A 20,842-nucleotide genomic window follows, 5' to 3' on the forward strand; every position below is an offset into this window, starting at 1 on the left:
CTCATCCGTTGAGGGGTAATTTCGGACCAAAAAAGTGGGAAACTATTTCAGGCAGTTAGTTTTGCCATAAATAAAAAAAAAAAACAAATAACACCCTTCGTTTGTCTTCCACCGTCGTTTTTCCGCCGTCTGCACGCCTTTCGTTTTTTAATCGGTTTGCACCGCCCATTTGCAAATTCTTGAAACGAGGATGAAACTGGAACATATACATCAAGGAGGCGATAGTCAATATATTAGCAGGACTCAATCCATCTACCATCGAATACGGTCTTCACTCGTTGTAAAGCCATGAAAAAAATTCAAAGGGAACACGTTTATCAAATAAAGTATTCACTGGTAGATTGTATATAGGAGGGATGAATATTAAATTAAATTATTGTTTCATATATTATACGGGTACTTGTTTCATTTGTAGGGATCACGTTTTAATTTGATGTAATGGTCGGATATTACAAAAATATGGTAGACAAGGGCAAAAAAATAAAATGTATATAGCATAATCTTATGAATATAATGTTGGGAGGCAATATTAGTTATTTTTCTAAAGTAGTTTAGAATATAAAGATGTTAAAATTTCAAAAAGAATATGCTTTGCTCCGTTCTTCGTTGAAATTTATGTTTTAATGGCCATGAACGTTCAGGTGAATTTTGTATTTTCCTAATATATTCAAATTTGAGATTGTCTTTTGGTGAATCTTGTGTTTTGGTTTCCATTAATTCCGGTTTGTTGACAACATTAAAGATAGATCACAATTTATTTGACATGATTTTAGGGATAGTTGGGATTTGAATATAAACTTAAGTATTCCCACTATATTTGCCATAATCTTATGGAATGGTTGGAATTTAAATTTGAATTTTAGATATTTGAATTTTGAATGTTTTAAATGCTTTTCCGTTACTTTTTTTTTAATGTTTTTGTATATGGTTAATTATTGCATCATGTTTATCATTATTTTAGGAAGGAATAATTCATTGCATTAAAATTTTAGAACCTATTCATTGCGTTAATAGCTATTGAAGGAAAAAATCGGTAGCTAAAGTTTGAATATATAATTATTGAAGGGAAAATGGGAATAATTAGGAGATATTAAAATCAATTGAATATGGTTAGGGATCTTTGAAATAATATAATAATTATTTAATTTGGTTAATAATTATCATAAGTGGGTGTGTTTACAGATACACTATAATCGGCTATGTGATAATGTTGTGATAATGTTTTGTTTGATTTCTCGGGTTCCTTAAATATACTGTATTTGATTATGGACAGTTCTCATCCGTTGAGGGGCATTTTCGGTCGAAAAAAGTTGAAAATTATTCCAAGCAATTAGTTTTGCCATAAATAAATAAATAAAAAATAACAGTTTGCTATTTTGACAATTTTCATTCTTATATTTGCTATTTCCACGGATTCCTCTAATTATTAAGTATGTATCAATATTTTTAAAAAATTGCAAATATAGCAAGTCACTTCTATCGCTGATAGACTCTTATGGTTTATCAGTGATAGACCAACATTTGTTACATGGTCTATCAGTGATAGACTCCTATCATTGATAGATTTTGACAGATTTTGCTATATTTGCAATTTTTTTAAAATGTTGCTATATACTTAATTATTTTGAATATAATTGCTATATTTGCAATTATCCCTTTTAATAATCTGGGTTCGATCCAACCTAAACTTGAATTTTTAATATTATTAAAATATATATTACAACTTATAAATATTATAATTCATACTTATTATTGTGAAGTTTTTTTTTTTTTTTTTTTTTTAGTTTGTAATACATATGTTGAATTTTGATATTTAACATTTGAGTTTCACGAAATTTTAGTTATTAAAATGTACTGGAGACAAATTTAAGTATTTTAAGTTAAATAAAAACATATTAAAAAAGAAAAGAAATAAATAACCCTAAACCCAACCTGAATTGAAATATATATATATATATATACCTTGATGGCGACCTTATTTGTTGATAGGAAAATTTAAAGTGAAAACAGATCAGAAAGCACTGAAATTTTTGTTAGATCATAGGATAATACAACCTCAATATAAAAAATGGATAGCCAAACTTTTGGGTTATTCATTTGAAATAGTTTACAAGCCGAGAGCTGAAAATAGAGCAGCTGATGCATTATCCAGAAAACCAGACGAAGTACGTTTGTTGGGCAAGTGTACAGTAGAAGGAAGAAATAGATTTTTTCTTAAAAAAAACACGTGGGATATAAGTAGGTCGGTGGACGGGAAAAGTGAGTATAAGAGTGTTTGTCTTTTGGGCAGGAAAGATATGTGTATTGTTGGAAGAACATGTTTTTTTCTGAATTCTTCTGGAGAGAGAGAGGAACAGAAATTAGTTTGTACAAAGGATTGAGACATTCTCAATCCTTAATATCCTACTGAAATTGAATCAATAAAGAAGCAAATTTATACGTGAAGTTGGAGTTCCAACATTTGGTATCAGAGCAAAGATTCGTAGGGCAGAGGAATTATGGTTCCAACTCGGATTGAAGAACGGTTGGAATTCATCGACCAAAAAATTGTCGGAATGAAGAGAAGGAATTGAGCAAAGTGCCGGCGATAGAGGTAAGTCTGAATGAAATTGCGAAGAGCATCGATTTGATGTGACTTCAATCGGAAAAACAACAATAGTTTCTATTCACGATACTAGACGAGTTCGAGAGAGCGGTCGACGATGAGTGGACAAGTAACGGAATCCGTCGCGAAGGAGACTGAGAAGGCTAAGGGGAAGGAAAACGATGCGTCTTCTAGTAAGATGGCAGAATCAGACCGAAATTTCGGATCTGACATAAACGAGCATTAATTATTTAAATTTAAATTAATTATTAGAATTAATTTCATTTAAATCATTAAAGTGAAACGGAAAGTTTGATAAAAGTCAAAATGTTAGGCTTGTGATCCTTAAAAGTCAAAGTTTAACCGTGGAAAATTGCAAATTGTGGGATTTTCTCATTTCAATGGGTTACATGAACATGCTTCTTGCTTATTGAGGTGTTTACTCCATCTTCCACACTAATCCCACTAACTTAAAGAATGTTAAGTGTCAAATTGATTTGTAGATAAAATTTGCATGTAATTCAACTATAAATTCATGAAGCTTGATTTGATTAAGACTTCTTGGTTGATGTTGAATTTTACCCATCATCTCAAACTCTCTCAAAGTTACAAAATTTTTAAATTCATCACAGTAAGATCCCACCGTCACATTAGGCGGAGGATAGTCGGAAAGACTCTCGTGGTAATCTTGTTTGTGATCAGATTCAACGAGAATCTAAGGAAAATTTCAAATTTCAAATGTGAGTATTTCAATCTCTGTTTAATTCTTAAAATTGAAGCAATTATAGTGTTTTACTTTAAACTACTTTCGCTAGCATGTCTATTTATCCTTTATGGTTTAAAGATTAAACCCTACTTCACGTATGATTGTAGAGAGGAGAAAGATTTTCTTTGGAGGAGATGTGATCTCCCTCTTTGATCTTGCTTAAGGATTTTTTTTTTATAGAGAACTTTTGTCTGTGAAAAAATCTCCAAAAACAAAATTCTTTTGTGCTCTTTCAATTATTAGTCGACTCCCACAAATCGGTCCTCGCCAAGAGAATGGTGGAGGACCTTTTATTGGTGTCACAACATTTTTCAATGGGAGATCACCACGCTAGCTAGGATGAATTCTTGATCAAATTTACGAGGAATTGAAGAATGGTTCTTCAAAAGTATTTTTTTCCTCATCCATGTAATTTGTTTTAAAGCATGCATAGTCAAATTAATTTACAGCATTGTGAGAATTCCGTAATTTTGTTTCATGTATTGCTTTTCTTCGAAACAAAAATTAAAGCAAAAATCGATCAATCGCTTCGGCTGAGGATTTAATTCCTTCAAATGAAAATTTCTAAAACATGCATTCTAAATAGAAGAATACAAAAGAAAATATAAATGTTTAAAAGATTAAACTGTATGATAAATTTACTTAGATTCCAATCCAAATTTCTTAAATATGAAAAATACAATACTATTTAAACTAATTGAAATGTTGAGAGGTCACAATATTTCACCTATATTGTTATGTTCGACTAAAAGCTCTTCAACTCCATACATAAACCATCATTCTTTTTCTTACATCATTCATTAAACAAAATCATATAATTAGAACCTTTTAAAACCTCTTTCCACCTTTGGAAATCTCTTTTTGTCTTTAGAAACTCATTTGCTTTCTAAAAGAAAACTCTATTTCTTTGTCTTTATTAGTTCTTTCTTTCTTTTTTAAAACAACTCTTTCTCTTTTATCTTCGTTTACTCTATACCCTAGAAACTTGGTCACAATAGCAACTAGCTCGACCTACCATGCTTGAAACTCGGTCATAAGTATATCATGCCTGAACTCGATCATGACGATGTTATGCTAGAACTCGGTCAAGATAGTAAAGTGCTAATCATATTATCCTACCTGAACTCGGTGGTAGTGGCTATGTGGTCAGCATAGCCATTTACCCTTGAAACTCTGTGCACATTGACCATCGAGAACTCGATATATAGAACAAACATGGTTTTCTCTTTAAAACAACTCTCAATAAACTCATGCTTTTGCAATATCTTTCTAACACATTTAGTAAATCAATTCTAGAACTTAAAACATAAACATAAGACTTTGCTTGCAAATCTTATCATCAACTTCTCGATAATTACATGCTTCGCTAAATATTTCTAACTCATGCTTGGAAACATATTCTAGAAATATACTCAAATATTTTTCTTAAACATGCTCATAAATCAGATATGATAATCATTATGGTTCAATAATTATTTCAAAGCATATTTAAACAATGGCTTGCAAAACGTATTTGGAATTTCATTTGAAATCATTTTGTCACTTAGAGATGGTAATTCAAACCCTCGATCTGTAAACTTGCTCGATCTCCCCTTGACCTGAAATAATGGAAATAATCTCATTTAATCTCCTTTAATCATAAAAATATCATAACTTTCCTTAAAAATTTCCAAAACACCAAAAACAGCCCCAAAACACCTATTTGGCATGGCTAGTGCGTAAGGGTTGGGCGGCAAGGTTGGTACGCACACGCAGGGCCTGGACAGGCTGTGCTGTGTGCTAACCTAACTAGTGGGGCATGCCACAGTGCCTCAGGCGTCTCGCGTGGCCCTTTACACGCTTGAGGGTTTATCGTGTGTTTGCTTGGCTGCGCGTGCCTTGCATGAAGGCTGTAGGTCCAAAACAAGCCCAACGCACACGAAATTTAACTCAAGCATGCACATGACACCTTTAAAGCACTTCCTAACTCCACCTCTTCATCATCTCACCTAACCTTACTCGATATGCCCAACTAAAACACTTTAGGTCCATGGAAATGCCTTACTAACCTCACTTGACATGCCCGCTAACCTCATCTCCAAGCCTAACCTCTCAACGCCATACTAACTTCCAAGCAAGCTTTCTCGCCAAGCCTAGACGTCCCAACTAATTACCTCCAAAGACATGTCTTCTCACCTAGCCAAGACCATCCCACCAAGCACACTTTAAAGGTTATGGAAGTTCTCTTTGTATGAGATCGATCATAGGATCGACCGGGAACAGGAAGACTACGAGGTCTCAGTTTGTTTTCTTAGTCTCATAGGAATTCTATAAAGTAGATATTCTGGTAACACCGCCATAAAAGATAGGGGGATTTCATGAGTTTCAAGACGTACTCAAAGCATCACTCATCAGACTTCCAACAATCAGACTCAAAGGTGAGGCCCTCTCCCTTCGGTCGAGTCACTTCGTCCCTCTCCCTCTTTCATTCTCGTATTATCTTATCTATTAGTCAGAATCCCCTGCGAGCATGCCTTCCTTTCGTACCGATCGTCATAGACAAAAGATGGATTGGGTCCTTGGGCAAGGAAGTCAGCAATTTCTTTTCCTCGTCCTTTGAGTATAGCATCTACCGCTCCTCTCATCCCCACCGGCTCCATATATATGGTGACTGTATCCGCAATTGAGTTTTGTACTCTGAGCTGTAGAGTTAGTAGAAAGAATTTCTTCTTCGGCAGAGATGCGGGCATCTTCTTTGCCTAGCCGCCTCTCCAACCTTCTCGGCCACACACAACACATTAGCTTGTCGCCTAGCCTACCCTCATTTTGCCCAAATAACCTCTTTAGAGGTTATTTTCTAATTCTTTAGCTACCCACCAAACTCAAAACACCTACACCATGGACTTAGCCAAACTTTCTCACTTTTTAACTTAACTTCCCTTTAACTTTTAAACCATTCCTTCTTAAGTTTCCTTCTTCCTACCTACCATGACACACTTTCAATGACACTTCTCAAACCTACTTTTCCAACTTAACTTCATTTAAAATCATCCTTTCAAACTCTTTGGAAAGTCCAAGTTCCTTTGGGTTCGGGGTTTACAATGACCTCTTGGGTCGTGTTCGCCTCTTAGACCTTAGGTTTGTTCCTAGATGCCAGAGGTGAAGAACTTGCACAACGAAATATAGTGAACAAAGAGCAAGAACACAATATTGCAAAACATAACAAAAAACTTCTTGCTCAATTAACAAAAGCAACAACCCTAAATGAACACCATAATTCTCTTTTAATAAACAAATTCAAGAAAGGAAACAAACTTCCATTTGGAAAAGATAGCCCGTACCTCAATAAAGGAAAATATCATATAGAATAGTATAGTCAAAAATTTCAGATAAGGAAAGAAAATGTTCTACTGGAAAATAACTTTTTTTAACAGGTGTTAAGACTATGTTCGGGACAAGGGGACAACCACCAGAAACATTGAATGAAAAATATAAACCCAACCAACTCATCCCACATTTATAATTGGCTAATGTGGAAAACGGAAAAAGAAATTTACCATTGAATTAATTAAAGGGATTTTTCAGAAGTATAACAAATCGGTAAAATATTTATGTTGTATAGAACAATTTTGCAAACGGAAAAAGCCCACAAGCCCACAATGAAAAATACCAAAAATGCCCTAGTCAACACACGATTAATCGGTCAAACACGCGCGTGTAATTCTTCTTTTAAATGATAGTGATATGTGATCGTGTAGGATATGATACACGATCGTATAGGTAGTATCAACAGCGACGACAAGCGTGTATAATTCTTCTTCTAAATGATAGTAAACCAAGATCGTTTAAATATTGGTATCCAATCGTGTATCAACAGCTAAATGATTGTGTATAAAATCTAAACGATCTTGACTCCCAATCGTGTACCAAGATCATTTATATTTAGTACAAGATCGTGTACCAATATCGTTCAGATTTGGTACACGATTATGTACCAAGAGCTAAACGATCGTATACTAAGATCTAAATGATTTTTGTTCAAGATCATGTACCAAGATCATTTATATTTGGTACACGATCTTGAATCAAAATCATTTAGATTTGGTACATGATCGTTTAGATCTGGAACAGAAAATATGTGAGAGAGGACGAAGAAGGAAAAAAATTCTCGAAGAGGAAATGAAGAAATTACGATTAATCGGTCAAACACGCGCATGAAATTCTTCTTTTAAATGATAGTGATATGTGATCGTGTAGGATATGATACACGACCGTATAGGTAGTATCAACAGCGACGACAAGCGTGTATAATTCTTCTTCTAAATGATAGTAAATTAAGATCGTTTAAATATTGGTACCCAATCGCGTACCAACAGCTAAATGATTGTGTATAAAATCTAAACGATCTTGACTCCCAATCATGTACCAAGATCATTTATATTTAGTACAAGATCGTGTACCAATATCGTTCAGATTTGGTACACGATTATGTACCAAGAGCTAAACGATCATATACTAAGATCTAAATGATTTTTGTTCAAGATCATGTACCAAGATCATTTATAAGTACACAATCTTGAATCAAAATCATTTAGATTTGGTACATGTTCGTTTAGATCTGGAACAGAAAATATGTGAGAGAGGACGAAGAAGGAAAAAAAATTCTAGAAGAGGAAATGAAGAAATTACGAACAAGAACAAGTAGGAAATGAAGAAAAGAAGTAATAATATGAAGAGGAGATGAATAAATTGCAAAGAAGAAGAAGAAAAATAAGTGAAAAAATCGCCTGCAATATTCAAGGGTAAAGTTGGAGTTTATGAAAATATCGTGGTTTTTTAATTTTGTTACACTGACCGTAAATATTTTGATATTTTATTATATTTATGAAAATTAACCATAATTAAATGTGAGTATGCTCAACTTTTTTTCTTTTTCATTTTTTTTTAGAAAATGAGAAAATCTAAAGGGTAATTATAATTTGTGGCAATTTTATGAATAATAATTAAGTACATAGCAAGATTTAAAAAAATTATAAATATAGCAAAATCTATCTATGATAGACTTGTATCTATCACTGATAAACTCTTATGGTCTATTAGTGATGAACTTCTATCATTGATAAATTTTGATAAATTTTGCTATATTTACAATTTTTTAAAATATTGTTATATATTTAATTATGGGGTCTTTTCAAAAATATAATAAAGCGGCAAAATATTTACATTGTATAAACAATTCTAAAAATGGAAAAAAGTCACAGACCCACTATGGAAAATACCAAAAATACGTCGTCAACAAAACGCGCATAATATATTTGGTAATGCGCGTAATATATTTAGTACATGATCGTTTAGATTTAACTATTGTTTGGTACACGATTGTTTAGATTTTGATAGCCAAATCTAAACGATTTATTTTTTCAATTCTATTGTTTAATTTGGTTACGCGATCGTTTAGATTTGGTTATTCAATCGTTTAGATTTGGCTACACGATCCTTTAGATTTTGGGATTTGGCTACCCTAAATCTAGACGATTTTTCTTTAAAAATTTGGTACACGATTGTTTAGATTTGACTAAACGATTTTTGTCAAGATTCTTTATACACAATCTTTTAGATTTGGTTACCCTAATCTAAACAACGTAAAAAAAAAAGCAGAAAAAGAAGAAAGACGATGCACTGAACGAACGAAAAACAGAGAAAAAGAAGGAAGACGATAGAAAAAAAAATCAGATTTTGTTACCTAAATCTAGACGACGTAAAAAAAGATGTAAAAAAAAGAGAGGAAAAGAAGAAAGGTGTCTACCAAATCTAAACGCCGTAAAAAAAGAGAAGAAAAGAAGAAAGATGATGCACACAACGAAAAAAGAGAAAGAAGAAAAAAGATGATAGAAAGAAATTAGATTTTCAAATCCAAACAACATAACAAAGAAAAAAGGAAAAGAAGAAAGATGGAAAGAAATCAAAAGAAAGACGATAGAAAAATCGCAAAAAGGAGAAGAAGTATGGAAGAGCAAACTTGGAATATTTAGAAAATGACTAACTTTATGGACTTTGTTATACGAAACGTAAATATTTTAGTAGTTTGTTATATTTATAAAAATTCTTTTAATTATTTTGAGTGTAATTGCTATATTTGCAACTATCCCAAATCTAAATGTAATATATGTAACATGTTGTGCAATTAATTATTGATAATTAACATTTTAATTAAAAGTTTGATGTGCAATTTACGAATTAGTCCAATGGCCTAATCCATGAGAGCCAACACCATTTAACGTAAATTGATTGGAGTGAGAGATCACATACAATATCAGTTTTGAAAAGAAATTGGATTACTAAACGAGCTCAAAGAATTTATGGAGTAAAGGTTTAGGGTAATAAGTGTCTTCCGATGAGTTGGGTATTGCCATGAACATTGTTCATTTTGAATGTGTTTGGATTTTCTTTTTAAGTAATTAAATTTAAAAATAAGAGGTTTAGAAATAAATTCATGTGTGCACCTAAACTAGTTTAGAACAAACATTTCGAACAAACATTTCTAACAAACTTTTAGAAAAATGAATGATGAATGTTTAGTGGTTGATCTCGCTTAATTTGTACGAAAAAGTTTCAACTACCACCTTCAGCGATCTCTGCTGGCCTACCTTCGAGCATCGCTAGCCAACCTCTAATCACGGTTATTCAGTGACTGAGCACAGCCGACTCTTCGATTTTCGTTTTCTCGACAATTGTTGTTGGCCAACCTCTAACAATTGCTTTTCAACAACCATCGTGACCAACTTCAACGATCATTTTTCCATGACGCCACTTACCAACTTTAAGCTACCGTTTTTCGACTTACCTTTGACAACTTTTGGTCACTATTTTCTTGCTATCACTATTCGCCGATCGTCACCAACCAACATCTTATGACATTTTTCAAAAACGGTCGTTTTCGCTATCGTCACCGATCGAACTTTAACCATTGTCTCCGTTGACCATTTTCTAGTCTATAAAGATTGGTAAAACTATTGTAACGATCTACCAAAAAAAAGTTTATTAAAAAGTTCTTGTGGTTGTTTTCTAACAATTTCTAGAAAATAGAAGAATGAATAACATTGTCTACTAAACATTTTAAATATAACAAAATAAATCAAAATATTTATAAAATATAATAAACTTTTAGAATTTATAATATAACAGTATCTTTTATATTTTCATTTATAAATATCTTAATTTATTTTGCTATATTTTCAAATACTTTTGGTAAGTACAATCCATTAGAAAAAGCTCCCAAGTAATATTCAATTTAAGTTTACCACACCTTTTAAATTTTATATCGTTAAAAAAAGAATTTAAAACATTTCTTTTTTAAGAAATGTACATTTATACAAATCAACTACAACTCCCGAGTTTCTTGGACAAGAAAAAAGCACGTCGGCTGGAAAATTAGTCAAATAAGAAATAGGAACGAAATGTAGATAAGTAGAGAAATGGCACCTGTTCTGCAATTACTCACAAGGGCCAGAAAAAATCAAGAAAATAAAAGCTCCAAGAAATTATTAAAAAAAAAAAAAAAGAAAACACTTGAGTTACCAAAAATGATTAAATAAAATTTCAGCGTAAATGTCAAAGATTGGGACATGGGAATGCCATAGTTATCACACCTGGACAAGAAAGATACAAACTCTTATTCCTTTGTATGACACTTTAACAAAAACTGGCAAATAAAAATAACTCATCCGCCTGAGATTCTCTGGATGAAGATGTAATTTTTTTGGCAAGGAAGATTATTTTGCGAGAACACTGCTGCTGAATGTGAACAAGAATAACACAGTAACGATATGGGTATCATCTAATAACGGTTCCAGTATGTCCTACGTCTGAACCAATTGTAGTCGGGTAAACCCTGGATGGGACCCAATGCCGCAATTGCAATATCCTGCAACATTGACATAGGTTGATCAATGAAGCGAAACCGATAAAAGAGAATTATACTCTCAAACTCTCTTCCTCATTCTTACCCTATCATAAATAAACCGATTTGCAACACGTTTTATAGTGCTTGCATCAACAGCATCAATTCTTGCAAACAATTCGGCAAACGGAATTCTACGGCCGTACGTAAGCAGCTGCACACACAATGGAAAATACTACCATTAACATGCTTTCATTACTCATGACCACAAAGACAAGCACATGACAAAGGAAAGGAGCCAAGAAACTCATCTCAAACATATTTGTTCTAAAGCCAAATCTCATATTATGTTGAACCAACTGATAGGGCTTAAGAATGTCATTATTTAAGATATTGAGAAGGAGCACCAACCTGACGACCAATATCTTCAGCTACTGGGCTTGTTCCATCAATGTGAAGCAATAGAGAAGATTTCAACTGCAAATTGTGACGAAAGTGTATGTCAATAGGTGAACATATTATTGATTATAGTGGAAGAAAAAGAAAACCAGCCCAAACCCACATCCAACGGCTATTGAGAACCAATTATAAACAAACTCTAAGCATAGTCAATGACATTTTTATATCCGGAAGCATGCCGTGATGATGTTGGACACAGTTGTGTCAGCTGGCTGGCCAGTTTATGTAAAGGACACTGGCAATGTCACGTGTCATTGTGTGTGTATATACACTTACTATTATTATTATTACTACTACTATTACTATCAACATTATTTTTGAGTATAGAAGCAACAGCTTTTATTGAGAAAAGAAGAAAATGAATGAATACAAAGCATAGAAATAACCAGCCCATAAAAACCCCACTCATGAAAGAAAACTCATGAAAGTAAAATGTTGCCTAAAGAACAAGTACATAATATGAATTAAGCTTTGATACTTCCCCCCATCAGTTCCACCAAGATTAAGTTAATACTAAAAAATTGAAGACAGCAACTTTAAAACTAAAGGAATAAGAATCCCAGCATCTACCTGATTGCGCGCACGGGTAACATCAGCTTCTGAAACTCGGTAAGCTAACTTGGTTGTCTCGTACATTATTGCATAAGCCAAATCATCCAAGCAGTCAGGCTGAAAACAAGGACACGTTGTTCAGATTCAGATATTTCAGCTAAGAAATCAAACTGCAGTTATCATAATCATAAGAAAACAGATGAATCACAAAAAAGAGAATAGAAAATGGAAGGAATAGATTTCATCTCAAAACTAGCGGATAGAGTCAAGAGCATTATTAACAGAAACTGTAATAATAAACTCTTCAATTCTTATCTTCCAAATTCACTCAAGAAATGCAAACATTAGCTAGTAATGCAAACATTAGCAACCAACCGAAAGCACCAAGAAACTTCAAACAAAATCAGGAAAATATGCATCAAAGCTTATCAGTGTCACAGTATGGTCCTCACAAAGCACACAACTTATCAGGTTGGAGTTATTGGGGCCTCATAGAAAGTCCATGAGTTTAACAATGATACACACACCAGCACGGATAACTGACTGTCAAAAAGCCAAGTGACTATAAAGACATCACAATAAATCATTAACGAATCATTACACCATGCAACTGATCCAAGATCAAAAGCTACTCACAAAACAAGCTTACAGATTTTAATAGAATGAAAAGTGCTGAGAAAGCATAACATGTACTGCATTCTTTCTTTTATTTTGTATGGGGCCTGCATGAATTCTGCTTTGCATAACAATTTTGCTTTGCATGAATTCTCATGATCAAGTCTGCGGTATTTGTCTTCTTAAAAGTTATGGACAAAAAAATATCAGATATCTACAATAACAAAATTGAACAGTGCTTTATTTTCAATTAGAGAAAATACAAGTCAAATACTACTCTTTAATGAAATAGTGCTTAAAAAAACTACATCAAATTCCACATTTCAGAAAGGTTAAAGATAATCAAATTGAAACTTTAATAAGGAAAAAATAAGAAGCTTCAAATGTTTCTCAACATCGATGTTAGAGGAAAACATGGTTCCCAGCAAGAAAATGAAGGCACCCATTGAACATATGCAAGACCCCTAGTTATGGAAATAGTGGGATTATTAGTAGAATATTTATATGGTTATTAGAAGGTGCATATTAGTAATTAGATAGTAAGTTTGATAGGGCTTTCAGTTATAAATAAAGGGAGTGGGTTGAGAGCAAGGTGTGAAGAATTATGTGAGATATCCTTTGAGAATTTTGGGAGACTACCACTCTCAAAAAGCTAGGTTATATGGTTACTTTTCTTATGATATTACAACAAATTACAATTTATTTTCATATTTGAGTGTTCTTAAGTGTTTCTTTCCGGTGGTATCTAACAACATAGTTCTAACAGATCAGTATAAAAAAGACGCCTGCACGTTTAAAGGCCCAAGAATGGTATAAAACATAAAGAGAATCAGTATTTAACTCTGTAATATCAAAGTAAACCAAAGGCCATGATACATATGGAAATTATCAAAGCACTAATTGATGTACGCATTAAGGAATAGAATATTTCAAGAACAATCCTATTGCCACAATTACCTTTGCAACAGCATAGACACCAAAAAGACCAGTGTCCTTGTAATTGGTGTTGAAAGCCATCATACTTTCTGCTACCTCATTGATGGCAACTCTTTGGGCCAGCTCAGAACTGTCCATAATTTTTATAAAATTTAAAATAATTATGAACAATGAAAATGACTGTCATTAACCATCATGAAAATTATTTCCACAGGTTAGGAATAACCAAAGAAATTTACAATTGAAATTAAGATACAAATGTTATAAGGATACCATGAGGAGGGGAAAAAAATTACCCCATATGCTTTCCACCTCCAGCACTTTTATTCCAGGAACCCAACATAGCTTGCATGACCATCAGGGCAATGGAGTCTGGATCTGTCCAGGATGCTCCATTAAAAGCAATAGCAAATTGAGCCAAGGGAACATCGTCATCAACTATCCGAACCTGTTAAGATCAATGAATTTCATTATTTGGTAAAGTTATTAAGAAGGAAATGAGAATTCCAGATATCTTTTTTTCTCATACCTCGGAGCCAGTAAAAATTGCTGGCTCCTTTGCAACCAACTGAGCAGCTGTGGTTGGCTCTGCTGACAACTTCGTAAACAATTTCTTTACTTGCTCAACAAAATCCTCATGCTTAACAGCTCCGGAAGCAGCAATAACCTGAAAGAAACAGTCGCATCATTTCCCAATGAAGTATTGAACAAGTATCTTGATAGAGAAGAAAAATGAGAGAAAGATACAACACAATCATCATTCAAAAGAACCACAATGAACAAAAAGATGAAACTTTATCTGAGAGAAATGGGAGAAAGATACAACACAATCATCATTCAAAAGAACCACAATGAACAAAAAGATGAAACTTTATCCGTTAATGTGTAGAGTCAATATCACCATCAGTATATACCCTGTTCAAGAAGTAACTAAACAATCAAATAACTTGTTCATACCATTCTTGGGGCGGTGTAATGTGTTTGAATATAACTTTGAAGATGATCCTTGGTAATTGTCCTGATATTTTGAGCTGGTCCAAGAATTGTTCTACCGAGGGGAGTATACTGGAATGCAGTTGCGTGCAAATGGTCAAAGATAACTTCTTCTGTTTGCCCCTCTACCTGCACACAGGTCAATATCATTAAAATGTAAGTCAAGTATGAAAATGAGAAAATCCCAAGTTGAGGTCAATCCCACACTCGACGGGGATAACCTGAAAAAAAACAGGAAGTTAGGAACATGGACAAAACTAATTATCCCCCAGATCCATGCTTGAAATGAGACTCCTCGTGTACTAGGAAATAGGAAGTTCGAAACACTAGCAAAACAAACTAAATGTAGCTCGGCAAATGCACTTGCACGTTCAGACCAGAACATAACTATCCTTTTGCTACATTATGATCTTGGTTGTATTCAATAAGTTAATCACGTAAATATTGCAAGTAACAAACAATAATCACCACTCTAATTCGAGCAAATCTGATGCGAGTGCCACTAGAGACAAGGGTCATGGCATCTGTTAAAACATAGATATACATGAAACAAACTTTTCTGATACGTGAAGAGTTGCAGGTGCTCAGATATTTATTTCCATCTAAATGTAGCTCGGCAAATGCACTTGCACAGTTCAGACCAGAACTCAACTATCCTTTTGCTACATTATGATTTTGATTGTATTCAATAAGTTAATCACGTAAATATTGCAAGTAACAAACAATAGTCACCACTCTACTTCGAGCAAATCTGGTGCGAGTGCCACTAGAGATAAGGGTCATGGTGTCTGTTAAAGCATATACATGAAACAAACTTTCCTGATATGCGATGAGTTGCGAGTGCTCTGATATTTATTTCCATCTAGACTTTCAACCTATTTAACAATTAAGCCACTAACGCTTTCCCAAATAAGAAAGAAAGCACGCTGTACAATTCCATTACATACATAAATCGAACAAGCGGAAAAGGATTCTTACCTCTTCCATTTCTCTCAAAATCACATCACGCTCACGACTAATCCTGTGCTCATCGAACTTCGAATTCTGCAAGATGTCAGCCAAAATATCCAAAGCCTTAGGAACATCCTTGTCCAAGACCTTGGCATAATACGTAGTCTGCTCCCTGGAGGTGTACGCATTCAAATGACCACCCATGTTCTCGATCTCCTCCTCGAGCTGCCTAGCTGACCGTTTCTCCGTTCCCTTGAAGATCATATGCTCGAGGAAATGAGCAGTGCCGTTGGTCTCCTCGGTTTCGAACCTCGACCCGGCATCGATCCACACTCCAACGGTCGCAGTCCGAGCGGCAAGGTTTGACTCGGTTGCTACGCGGAGGCCGTTCGAGAGAGTAGTAACGCGAGTTTCAGGGGCGGAGAGAATCCGAGTGTGGTCAGTGATGGTGGGGTGAGGGGAGCCATATTTGAGAAACCTAGGGTCGGGATTCTCGAGCTGTTTGAGCTTGGACTTGACAGCCTCGGCGAGGCGATCGTAGATCATGGCATTGGGAGGAGGAGGAGAGGGAAGTGGAGAAGAAGAGGCTACTGCGGGGAATGTGGACGCCGATCTAACAGCTTGGGAGAACAAGGCGGGGGATCGCCGGTGAGAGGTGCGAGCGAGGGTGAGTATCTGCTTGATCGCCATGGTTGATTTTGGCCCCTTGCTCCTAGGGTTTACAGCGGCTACACAAATTCTTTCTTTGAGGACGATGGTGAACAACTCGTGAAAAGGGCGAGATCGCGCGTGTTTCGCGAAGATCCATGCTACGGCGTCGTTTTGGTCCAATACGGCGCCGTTTGGCTTGGCCTAGTTTGGCTGCTATTAGACCGAGTTTTCCAAATTTTCTCCGATTTATTGTGGGGAAAACCGTGAAAGTATAAATCTATTGATAGAAAAAAGAAAAATAGTTAGTTAAATTATGGAATCTTTTAAAAGATATAAAAAGACGGTAATATATTTATATAAAAGAATTTTAAAAACAAAAAGCCTAGAGGTGGATCGTATAAAATATCGAAAATGTCCCCTCAATTAATTAACGTAATATATTTGCAATCGTTTAGATATGACTACAATTAATCGATATCGTTTAGTTATGGTTTAATATATACGTCATCGTTTAGATATGGGTATAATTTATTCGTTTAGATATGGTTATAATTTATACGCGATCATTTAGACATGGTTCAATATATACACGGTCGTTTAGATATGGCGACCATACATACGCGATCGCTTAGATATGACTATAATTTTATACGTGATCGTTTAGATATGGCTACAAGGCCACTGTTTAGATATGGTGATAATTTATAAGCGATCGTTTAGATATGACTGTAATTTATATACGATCGTTTAGATATGTCTTGTTACACGATCGTTTAGATTTGAGGACCCAAATCTAAATGATTTTTTTTAAAAAAATTTGGTACACGATTATTTTAATTCTTTTTACACATCGTTTAAATTTCTTTACACGATTGTTTACTTTTTACACGATCGTTTACATTTGGCTACTCCAATCCAAATGATTTTTTTTCGATTTTTTTCAACATTTTTTATACACGATATTTTATTTTTTTTACGATCGTTTACATTTGGCTACTCCAATCTAAATGATTTTTTTTCAAGATTTTTTGTGTTATATATAGTCGTTTAGATTTGGTTACCCAAATATAAATGCGTAAAAAAAAAGAAAAGAAGAAAGACGATGGAAAGATTAAACGATGTAAAAAAGAATCAAAAAAGAAGAATATATAAATATTAAACGATGTAAAAAAAATAAAAAAAGAAGAAAGACGGTTGAGAGAAATCACAAAATCAAAAAAGAAGAAATACAATAGAAAGAAATCGCAGTGAAAAAAATATGATAGAAAGATTTTAAAAAACAATTGCAAAATAAGAAAGATGATGGAAAGAAATCGCAGAAAAAAAGAAAAAGAAAATAAGAAATACGATGAAAGAAATCGCGAGGAAGAGAAGGGCAAACCTGAAATATTTAAAAGATGACTAACTTTATGCGATTTGTTACACGAGCCATAAATAGTTTGGTGGTTTGTTACATGTAAGTTTCCCTTAAATTATTTTGATTTACAACAAAACTAACTAACTGCCATTGTCTGAATTTACCCTTTTACAGATGACAATTGTCTATAGACAAATACAATATATTTGTTGAGATCAAAAAATTAAACAAAATATCACATATTACGTATTTGTAAACACACTCATTCCTAAGAATATAACATTAGTTTCAACGTCCCCTAATTATTAGGATACAAAATCAAGTAATTAACGAATTTGTATATTTCATTATTCTTTATAAAAAATAATTAAATAATATATATTACAAATTAATAATAACAATTTCAATCTACACCATCTCCTAAAATCGTCAATTTGAATTCAAATTCTTAAAATAACTTAAGAAATAACTTTAAAAATTGCATTTTTTATTTTTCGAATTATTGATGAAAAAAATATACATAAAAATACATAATACATATTTGATATTATAATATTATTTTTAACATTATTTTCCATCATTAGTTTTAATTCAAAATTATAGCACTATTTTAAAATCCAAATTATACATATTAATTTTAGATTATTAAATTAAATTTCTAAAATTATGTCAAGAAAAAACATACATAAATACATTAATTTTAGATTATTAAATTGAATTCCTAAAATTATGCCAAAAATAATGAACAATCCATTAATTTCACCATTTTTAATTTTTAAATTATTTAGGAAAAACATACATAAATTAATTAATTTTATATTCTAAATTGAATTCCTAAAATCATGTCAAAGATAATAGATAATCCATTAATTTCACAATTTTTTATTTTTAAATTATTTACGAAAAACACATATAATACATTAAGTTTAGATTCTTAATTTGAATTCCTAAAATTATGCCAAAGAAAATGGATAATCCATTAATTCTTTCCTTTTTTATTTTTTAAATTATTTATTAAAAAAAACATTCATAAATACATTAATTTTATATTCTTAATTTGAATTCATAAAATTGATAATCCCTTAATTTTAACACTTTTTGTTTTTTAAATTATTTATGAAAAAGCATACATAATTACATTAGTTTTAGATTCTTAACTTGCATTATTAAGATTATGCCACATACAATAAATAATTCCTTAATTTTAGCATTTTTTATTTTTCAAATTATTTTTGAAAAAACGTACACATATACATATATTAATCGGACCTTCCAACGAACATATATTGATGTGGATTCACTCAATAATTTATTGCATGTACCTGAAGGACCAATCACAAAGCGCAAGGCAAAGAAGATACAAGAGGCTTTCACACTGCATGTTCAAAAACTGGCAAATGCACAACGAGAAACCAAGAATTTTGAACTCAAATTCTTGTATAATGTTAGTTCAGCAAGTCAAGAAGAGCATGGAGTCAAGATGGCACGGGAAAAGTTGTGTAATTTGGAAGATGACACGGAAAACGAAAAAAGTGTGCAGAATTTGTGAAGATGTGGCTATCCAACTTGCATCTCTTGGAATTCCGTGATGTCAAGGTTGTCAAACATTACCATTATGAGGGGCGGATTACATAGCACATATTTAAGACAATTTAAAAACAATTCTATCTTTTAATTTTGAGAAATGGTTGCTCGTTTGATGTGTAATCAAGTTTTAAGTTCCTAGGTCTTATTTTCTACAATTTGCAATTAAGTGTATTTGAATGACTTTTGAGTTCCTTGGTCTATCCATGACCATTTGGCCTATAAAAAGGCTTGTAATGCTTATGAAATGGTACAATGAATACTAAAAAGCTTTTGCTTATTCAACCCCTTTGGTGTTGTCTTTTCTATCAAATCTTGTCTTAGGTTTGATGTTCAATCGATTCATTGGATTAGTTTTGATCAATCTAATTCTGGAGTGAGTCGTCTTAGGATCTAGGAGAGACCATCATAGATTCTAAGTTTGATCTAAGAGTGATTCATCCTCTAACTAAACTCTTGGTTGGAACCCTTCGGTAAGTTAGACTCATTTGTGTCCGTTTACAAGGATCCTAGAAGGACCTCTAGCTTTGTAAACTTAAAGCATATTGGGGGCTTATCATTTGGTATCAGAGCCCTTGGTCAACATCCTTTGGCCGACTCTAGAGGTGAAATATCTTTACTTTCCGTCATTTTTTTTTCTTTTTCAATACGAGTTTATAATCAAGTCTTGCTCTCGGAGTATTAAAAAAAAAAACAAATTTAGAGGGAAAAAAAACAAATTCAGAGGAAATTTTTTTTTAAAAAAAAATCAGAAAAAAAAAGAATTTTATTCGAAGATCCAAGGGGCACACCAAAAGTTAGTGTCATTATATTGTGTGTTTTTTCAAAGTTTGCAGTTGCTGATCTTAAGGTTGAGTTGCTCTAGTTTAGATTGTGAAAAGTTGATCATTTGAATCAGTTATATCAAGTGTATAGCAAGATTGCACCAAAATTAAATCCAACCCTTACATCTTTGACCTAGTACCAAAAGCCTACCCTTGAGTGATAAACACGAGTGTCCTTGAGTGAAATCTTTTGTGAGAAGTGTGGAAAGGTCCTTGCTCCTAAATACAAAAAAAAAAAATATATATATATATCGCATGATGGAGAAGAAATTCCTGAAGTGATAGATCCAAATGTTGCTATCCTTCAAGCAATTCAAGGTATGTTGGAATTGATGAGGGAGGAAAGACAAGAAAGGAGGGCACAACAACAAAGGGAAGTACAGCCGTTTCAAGAAGATGAAGGTATGTTTGACTTAAATGCACATGAAAGACAGCTTGGAGGTAGAGGAAATGTGAGAGGGAGAGGAAGAAATAACCTCGCCAACGTAATGCAACCTAGAAGGATGGAAAGAGTGCATGAAGATAGAGATGGAGGAGTTAAACTCAAGATTCCACCTTTTACTGGAACGACGGATTCAGAGACATATCTGCAATGGGAAAGGAAGATAGAACATGTGTTTGATTGCAACACATTTAGTGAGAATAAGAAGATGAAACTTGTCATTGCCGAAGTCACCAATTATGCATCTGA

The 20,842-nt window shown here is 33.3% G+C and overlaps 1 protein-coding gene across 1 annotated transcript; it reads right to left on the reverse strand.

Annotated features, from left to right (window-relative positions):
• Positions 1-10,903: 10,903 nt before the first annotated feature.
• LOC103492903 (probable mitochondrial-processing peptidase subunit beta) lies at positions 10,904-16,464 on the reverse strand. The gene is given in 9 exon segments (NM_001297465.1): positions 10,904-11,253; positions 11,336-11,443; positions 11,641-11,706; positions 12,259-12,357; positions 13,813-13,921; positions 14,088-14,239; positions 14,321-14,458; positions 14,749-14,913; positions 15,763-16,464. Coding segments are annotated over 9 exon segments (1,587 nt in total). The 5' UTR covers positions 16,426-16,464; the 3' UTR covers positions 10,904-11,166.
• Positions 16,465-20,842: the final 4,378 nt, after the last annotated feature.

Source organism: Cucumis melo, chromosome 7, assembly GCF_025177605.1.
Source record: "Cucumis melo cultivar AY chromosome 7, USDA_Cmelo_AY_1.0, whole genome shotgun sequence".
Classification (NCBI taxonomy): Eukaryota; Viridiplantae; Streptophyta; class Magnoliopsida; order Cucurbitales; family Cucurbitaceae; genus Cucumis; species Cucumis melo.